Here is an 8,465-nt window from a genome sequence, read left to right on the forward strand (position 1 = left end):
GTGTCGATTTCCCTCACATTATAGAAGTAGAAACCACTAGTAGAACGATCCATATATGTACACCATCATGAACAACTATATAGGCTACTAAATAAGCAGATACTATTTTCATGCTGGTAGATGGAAATCAAATTTATTAAATGCAGTTCGGGATCTTATGCATAGTGAACAAGGTGTTTTTGCAGTACCTGTGCATTCGTAAGATTAGCTTAGGGTACCGAACAGATCTGAACACTCGTTTCTAAGATTACTATGGACTTTCCTCGTGTTTAGAAGGCCCCTTCTGCCTAATCTAATCTAATAGTCTGATGATTTCCACCTCCTCCGCCATGAACAAGCGTTTAGGCAAACAAATCAAATCTGGAAGGGAAAACATCAATCTAGTGTACAATTCCCAGTCCTTCATGGTCGCATTCAATCAACGGAATCGGTAGGTATGGACCATCCAATCCTATACACATCTATACAACGTGGGTTGAGAAATCAAATCTCATTAGTTGTTGAGCCTTAATTTCAGTGGAAACAAAAAAGGTATCCTCTCGCAGGTACAATGGAGTCACCAGGATAGAGTGGATCCATCCAACTGGAATCCCATTGAAGGTGTAGCGTAGCGTTCGATCATGTTTAAAGTTTGATCGTTATTTTTGACGATTTTGATCATGAATTAATAATCTATGATTACTTTTTCGTCCTTGGAATCAAGGTACTCCCTAATCTCCGGTGATCCTTAGAGCATGTCTAACAGACCCCTTAAAAGGGCCAAACCCATATAATAACCGCCAAAATAAGGGGTTGGACGCTACCCGGCCGTCTAGCAGACCCCGTAAAATAGGCCCCCGCATCGATTTTTACAGTTTTGGCTACGGGCGGCTCTTCGCCCCTTACTTGTACGGGGCGGGAGGCTGAATACAGGGCCAACCCCTCATCCCATTTCACTAGGGCGCGCGGATATTTCAGAATTCCCAACCGTTTTCCCCGCGCCGCCGCCATAGTCACCCGCGCGCCGCCGCTAAAAACAGAATATTCCGTAGGATTCTGTTTTACGGGGTGGGGATACGGGGTCTGCTAGCTCGGACGAGTTTTCGGCCAGCGAAAAGTGAATACGGGACCATTTACTCGCATTTTAAGGGGCAGAAAAATACGGGGCCTGTTAGACATGCTCTTATGTGGTTGTACCCCCGGATGCTTAAGTTGGAGTACCATATATAATCTAATCTATTGGACTAGAGAAAACGGATGGCTGGTTTTAAGTTAGGAGTAATGTAAATAAAGAACCCGAGTGAACACTCACGACCATTGAAGTTCCTTACAAACACTGGGTCACTCATGTTTAGTCAATTAATTCAAGTATACAACTATACATACACATTTGAACCCTTGTGCTTTCAATGGACTTTAAGATACCAAACAATTAATTTTGTTTGGGTAATTGTGTTAAGGAAGCTCAGATATTTAAGACAATACACATGTTTTTAATGTAAAGATATTTTTATGCTCTACTTAAGCTTGTATCAAAGGTCTTATTTCGTTTGCTACTGCGGCGATTGATTGATTGTACCATTTCAATCAAGAATTGAAGGAAAAAATAATCAGTGCCCTGATTCACCATCTCATAACCATATGTAGTTCAATTCACATTTTGGATATGCATTTAAATCAGTAAAGGCAAGTACATTTAAAAAGTTAGAAGAAATATTTTATCAGTAATTGGTTCTTCATTTTGCTTATATTGCATTGAAGATCGAATATCTTCATGCTCGCATATACTGCCGACAAAAAAGTGGGGCTAGAGAAGAAGACATAGTAGGAAGGTTATGTACTCCCTTGTTAGCCATAGTCCATAAGAAGTTTTTTTTGGGGAAATATAGTACAAACGTAGACGCTCACACATAAGCACACCCTACCCCTATGAGCACCGTCGAGAGACCGCGTCAAAGAAACGGTCTTGAGATTGATGAAATCACCACAGGCGCCTCGCAGTCGACAGGAACATCGCCTCCCACTGAAGAATATTCCGCCTTTTATGAGACACCAAAGTGTCAAACCTGGCGTTTGAACTCTGGTGTGCTGGGGGTACCACTGCCCTTCTAACACCCAACCATAGGTTTTAGTATGGTTAATATTTTTTTAACATGGGAATAACTTTGCATGTATGACTTGAAGGAAAATAAGCTGAACAACAAGTGAAACTATCAACTATGATAGATGTCAGAAAAGTTGGCTCGTAACATGCATATATTTGAATCGAGGAGAGGTGTTCCGATGAAAATGTATATTCAAATGTAGAACTTATTTGCTTTTTTCACTAAAAGAATGCTTTCGGGATATACTCTATCCAATAACATGAAGTTAGCAGATCATAAGTGTGTGTGTCTTTGTACCCTTTGATTCACTAATCAAAGTAGGTCACATTGAAGAAGCTAAACTGAAACAACTGCACACCGGCTCTCTCCTAGGCATAGATTTCTTGATTAATTTCGGCTGAAGGGATTATAAAATTCTGGATTTTGGTGGAGATTTGGCGCACATGCACCAGTGATTGCCGCTTTACCAAAAAATGAAAATCATATTTTTAAGTTTCAAAAAATTTCTGAAAAAACCCAAATGTAGCCCGTAAAGTATTCCAAAAACGTGTAAATACAAATTTTAAATAATATGTATTTTGCGCTACACAAAATGATAAAAGTGTGGATCTAAGTATAGTAATTTCAAATTTTAAAAAATCAGACTTTTGATTTTGTGTGTAGCTTAGAATACAGAAAAAATCGAATTGAGATTTTGCATGTTTGTGAAATACATCACTAGCTACTTCGAGGATCAGTTTCGCAGTTTTTAGAACTTGTAAATGTAATTTTAATATTTTTAATACGCTTAGAGCACTGGCGTTTGGGAGCCAAAATAACTTTCCAAATTTCTGGATCTATAGAAGATAAAAAAAGGTACCTGATAATGGGCTGCCACTTAATGCAGCCCATCGGAAAATGCTTCAGGCGTAGCAGGCCCTATTTCCTCTCATAGGCGGTGAATAGGAGCCCGCTCCCCCAATCTCTCCTCTTCTCCCTCTCCTCTCGCTCCCAGCGACGGCGACCTAGCTTCTCCTACGGCCGGCTGCCAACCCAGCCGCCGCCGCCGCCGCTACCGGATAGACGGACACCGCATCCTCCTCGCCCTTCCTCTCGAGCTTCAGTGAACTACGCGCGCGGCAGCCCTGCTTGCCGGCGGCCCAACCCTAGCCATGGTGAGTTACCTGTCCTCTCCGTCCTTACGCGCTATTGTCTCCGAAATTCGCGAAGCGAGTCAGTAGAGACTGGGCCAAACTGAAGTATAGTCCCCACTTGAGCGCTAGGTTTATGTTATACTGTAGATTTGGGAAGTCTGTGGATTGCAGATTGGGCAAGTTGGTTGGTATTGTACGCCGATGGTCCTTTGAAATCCTAGCATCTCATTAGTTAGGTACTTAGATTACTTCCGACAGTCATATTTCAGACACAGTTCCCATGTATTGCAGCTTATATTGTTTTTGTTTTAGCATTAATCCGTTAGCATACAGGACAATTGATTAAGTATTGTGCCCATGTTGCCAATTATATTCTAAAACGGTGAATCCTTGTGTTGGGTGTCTGTTCGTGCAACATCGTAGCTTCTAGTAATGTCTATAACACAACTGCATGCCAGTAAATTATAATGAAGCTTCTTAGCATCAATTGTTTGATATAAACTTTTCGCTAAGAGCTCACAGAAGCTCTGTCTTTTGCATTAAGAACTGGAATATAAATCTTAAGTTCATACAACCCGGCACATGCGATTAGATATGTTAAATATCGCTGCTCTGAAATGGATCTTTAGAAGGGTAGCAGGGGAAAAGAATACCCCTGTATCCCTTTTTAAGATTAAGGGTTTACATAGTTATGCTGTAACGTTGCAACAAATTGTCTTCAACACCTCCTGGTACCTTGGAGCTTTTTTGTTGCTGATATGTTGCACCTGTTGGCAATGATTTTACATTAGAAAAGTCACTGCATCTCCCTTTCTTGTTATGGATGTTAATTTGCTATTTCCTATGAATGGTTATTTCAGTCATGATTACCTTATCAAAACCAACGTGATCCTTGGCTTATCATTTGCAAATATCAGTATCAATCGTGTAGCTTGGTTTGCACTATCCAAATATGCAGTCAGATTCGACTTCAGATTGATCACCGCACTGTTTGCTCCAGATTTTGTACTTAGATCATGAAATTTCTAGCAATCTCGTTCTTCAGGTGTTATTGTTTGCCAATGAGGTTGTTTGAGCATGCATAATTGTTCTTTAGCTGCTATAGTTGCAAAGGAAACATGATCAGACATGGGCACTTTATTCAGAGTATCTTACTTTTACTGTAGAAAGATCGTGATGTGTATTTCTAATATTTATTTCAAGTACAACCTTGGAAAATCTGCCATACCGTCTTATAGAATTGTATGCCGCTTACCTATTTCATGTCGAAAAACGACCACACAGTTGATAAAAGGAATTTACTCATGAAAAAGAAGCCAAAATAATGAAATGTTCATGTGTTATCACATCTTTCCATCGATGGTGAAACATGACTTCGGGTTTCACTTCCTAATGGAATCTTATTTCTGTAGGCCACTGTACCAGTTAACCCGAAGCCTTTCCTGAACAACCTGACAGGGAAACCTGTTATTGTCAAACTGAAGTGGGGTATGGAATACAAAGGTAATATATGCCCCTTTTTATTTCCATTCTATTTCCTTTGTGTACTTGTTTTTTTTTTTCGAGAATCCCCTTGCCCTTGAGTGTGCGACTAACAACATTTTCATTCCCAGGGTACCTTGTCTCTGTGGACTCCTACATGAATCTGCAGGTATTACATTTTTTTATTTTTGGTTCAACTGCATTATTAAAGCTATTATGTAGTTATCAATCAACTTGTCTAATTTTGTTACTGTCTTGCCTGCTTGCAGCTTGCTAACACAGAGGAGTACATTGACGGGCAATTCTCTGGTAACCTTGGAGAGATACTGATAAGGTAACAACTTATGATCCTGTTACCCTCCTAGTGTGAATTAGTGCTGCATACTTTTAACTGGTGGGCTACCTGTGCTAAAGGATGCGTGCTACCAGTTGGTGTTCTAAGTTTTAACGTAGTTTGATGAATTATTAGAATGAACACATGTATTCAGTTCACAAAAGTTAAATGCCAACAAAAGCTGAGTGCATATTAGGTGTACAGATCTTAAATCATATACCCCATGATCAAATCGTCACACATTTCATACTCAGTTGTCCCTCATTGTGTCTTGTTTCTTCCATTGACAGGTGCAACAACGTTATGTATATGCGCGGCGTTCCGGAGGATACTGAGATTGAGGATGCAGAGTGAGAAGATGAGCGCTGCTGTCATGATTAGGTTGAGATTTATGCAATACGCTTTTGACATGAATGTGATAAATCTTGCCTGTTTCAGCTGTAATCCTATCTAGATGTTTGGTTGTGTTAGTGACCAGATTTTTTCAACTTCTCATTCGCCTGGATTGTGTTATCCTCCTGTTGAATGTTAGAAGTATGCAATTTCTTCAGCAATTCCTTTTTGGGATGTTTGGTTTCAGAAATTGTATGACGGACCCAATCCTATCTCACTCGTTTTGGTTGAGGGATACAATGTCTTATCTATCGCCACTTATCATGATGCACCTACACATCTAGGATGATGTTATCGTTTTCTCTATCTTAATATAGGACCAACAAAAGCAGGGTCAGGTTCCACTATCAAACTGATAACTAACAACCATGAAGGTTCAGAAGCATCCAATTGCAGAATTGCCTACTGCTCGCGTTTGACAGAGGCGATACAAGCAAAACAAAAACCAACGGCATTAACCAATATCAACACTTAAACCGTCTATTACATCGGCACTCTCAATACTGCAGGCGAGGGCCGAAGAGACGGCAAACTAAGTACTAGTAGAGTCTTGCAACCAGTTTTGAAAGAGCAGCAAACTTCAGCACGAATCACCTTCCATGTTATCATCCATGTTTCTAGTAGGAGCAGCAAGCGGAGCTGCATGAGTGACCGGCCCAGTCCCAGCTTCATCCATCGCCCTCTGCTGCAGTGCATCAGCACCAATCCTCAATACATCCTGCTCATGCCCAGGGTGAAGACCTGCCCATGAGGATAGTGGAGACCATCTTCATGAACTCATGGTCAATTTGTTGTGTTATTTTACGGATTGGATAGTGAGGACCATTGCATGCTTAGCTGTTTGGATTGAGATAATATTTATATATATCCTTTTGAGTCAATTTGAAGTAGTAATAGATCGTGAACACACCATTACATACTACTAACTCTCTTGTTTGGGTTGAGAAATGTGAAGTCCATCACTACTTCATGCTTCATTAGCAGAAAGCTACAACACATAATGGATCATCGATTTTCATCAAATAACACACTCCATGGTGTGCAAAATATATTCTCTAACCAAGTTGAAAATCGCAAACTTCCTGTCCGGTACAAAACTAACAAGAAAACAAGAAAGAGAAATGATAAAATGAATCAAAGCTAATCCAAACATCACCCTAGTTTATCTTAAAGAAAACAAAACAAAAAAGCATCATCCTAGCTTATCTCAAAGAAAATAAAAAAAAAAGCATCACCCTAGCTTATCTGAAAGAAACCAAAAACATCACCCTAGTAAAAACCGTCCTAGTTATTACAAACTGGCAAGCAGGCACGCCATGATCCCCAATGCCGCACCGGCACTGCTCCACCAGGTCCCCGTCACCATGTGTCCGGCATTCGGCGCTGGAATCTTGGCCGCCACTCCGCCGTGAACGCTGGGTATCGGGATGACCGAAGATGGCGGCGGCGTGGTCTTGGGCCCCTCCGGTTCAGGCTCGGGCATGACTGGGGACGCCGGCGAGTACGCCGGCGCTGGCGCAGGGGTGGGAGGCAGCGACATGTGCCTGGCCCTCGGTTTCTGTGGTGAAGGTGCGGGTGCGCGCGCGACGACGAGGCCTGGGGGGACGATGAGGCCGTTCACCTGGAGCACGATGACGCTGAACGCCTGCCTGGTGACTACCTTCAGGAGCGTGGCGTTGCGCGTCGCGCCGGCGCCGGGCGCCGCGGAGGAGAAGGTGATCCGGCCGTCCTCGCCGCCCGAGACGCGTACGAACCCGGCGCCTCGGCCCCGGCCGCCGGATCCGGTCCCCTGGAGCATGGTGGTGACGATGGATCCGTCGCCCGTGCGGCCGCGGCGCAGCGCGTCGAGCCGCTCCGTGTCGAGGAAGTCGAGGACGGCGTGGAGCGCGAGGACGTCGGCGGTGGCCTTGGGCGGGATCCCGCCGAGCGCGGCGGCGAGGTCGGTGTTGTTGACGGCGAGGACGGTGACGATCGGGTGGGCGTTGATGGCGCTGGCGAGTCCTGTCTGGGCGAGCAGGGTGGCGAAGGCGCCGAGGTCGGGGAATCCGGCGATGATCTTGGCGACGTCGAACGGGGCGGCGACGGTGGCCGGTATCATGGCCGGGAGGACGAGGCCGTCGACCTGGAGCACCATGAGGCTGAAGGCCTGCGCGGTGACGACCCTGACGAGGGTCGCGTTCCGCGGCGGCCGGCCGCTGCCGATGGGCCCGGCGTAGGAGAAGGTGATGCGGCTCTTGTCGCCGCCGGTGACGCGGAGGAACTTGGTCTCGCGGCCCGGGAGGAGGGTGGTGACCTTGGAGCCCTTGCCGGTGCGGCCGAGGCGCAGCGCGTCGAGCTTCTCCGGGTCGAGGTAGTCGAGGACGACGTGGAGCGAGAGGAGGTCGCCGAGGAGCTGGTGCGGGAGGCGGCGGAGCGCGGCGACGGGGAGGCCGGTGTTGTTGGCGGCCAGCACGGTGACCGTCTTTTGGGCGTTGATGGAGAGGGCGAGGCCGGTGTCGTTGATCATGGAGGTGAAGGCGCTGAACTCCGGGTAGGCGGAGAGGGTCTTGAGGATGTCGATGGGCGGCGCGACGGTGACCTCTGCGGCAGCCGGCGCCGGGCGGATCACGAGGACGACGGCGGCGAGCGCGATGAGGAAGAAGGGTGTGTTGTTGGGAGGAGGAGCCATGATCGATGGATGAGCAGCTGGGTAGTCGCGCATGCAGTGAGAGGGTTAAGGAATTTGCGAGTGAGGTCGGGTTTTATACGGTGGTTGCGTGGTGTGGAAGAGTGGAAGGTGGAGGAGGTGGCGGGAAGGGAGTGATCGGAGGTGTTCCGACAGTTGGAGCAGTGACCTCTTCCAGCGACGGACACGGATCACTGGATGAGGGAGCGCGGCTCAGGTTTCGTCTGCGCTGTAGCGATTTGGGTCGACGAGCCGGCCTGGTTTGAGCGGCCTGGCCCGACCTAACGTGGGCTTCCTATGGGCTTAAAGCCCGTATATCGTGGAACTTTGAGGGGCCGTGCCATCGGTTAATTCTTTTGGCCGGCACATTAGCC

The 8,465-nt window shown here is 45.9% G+C and overlaps 2 protein-coding genes across 2 annotated transcripts; one reads left to right on the forward strand and one right to left on the reverse strand.

Annotated features, from left to right (window-relative positions):
• Nucleotides 1–3,063: 3,063 nt before the first annotated feature.
• Nucleotides 3,064–5,612, forward strand: LOC124686534 (probable small nuclear ribonucleoprotein F). The gene is made up of 5 exons (XM_047220467.1): nucleotides 3,064–3,238; nucleotides 4,630–4,720; nucleotides 4,831–4,868; nucleotides 4,969–5,033; nucleotides 5,324–5,612. The coding sequence occupies exons 1-5, from the start codon at nucleotides 3,236–3,238 to the stop codon at nucleotides 5,385–5,387; spliced, it is 261 nt and encodes an 86-aa protein (XP_047076423.1). The 5' UTR covers nucleotides 3,064–3,235; the 3' UTR covers nucleotides 5,388–5,612.
• Nucleotides 5,613–6,006: 394 nt separating this feature from the next.
• On the reverse strand, nucleotides 6,007–8,127 carry LOC124689783 (fasciclin-like arabinogalactan protein 8). The gene is made up of 2 exons (XM_047223254.1): nucleotides 6,726–8,127; nucleotides 6,007–6,167 (listed from the first exon to the last, which is right to left on the reverse strand). The coding sequence occupies exons 1-2, from the start codon at nucleotides 8,125–8,127 to the stop codon at nucleotides 6,007–6,009; spliced, it is 1,563 nt and encodes a 520-aa protein (XP_047079210.1).
• Nucleotides 8,128–8,465: the final 338 nt, after the last annotated feature.

Source organism: Lolium rigidum, chromosome 2 (genome assembly GCF_022539505.1).
Source record: "Lolium rigidum isolate FL_2022 chromosome 2, APGP_CSIRO_Lrig_0.1, whole genome shotgun sequence".
In the NCBI taxonomy this organism is placed as follows: domain Eukaryota; kingdom Viridiplantae; phylum Streptophyta; class Magnoliopsida; order Poales; family Poaceae; genus Lolium; species Lolium rigidum.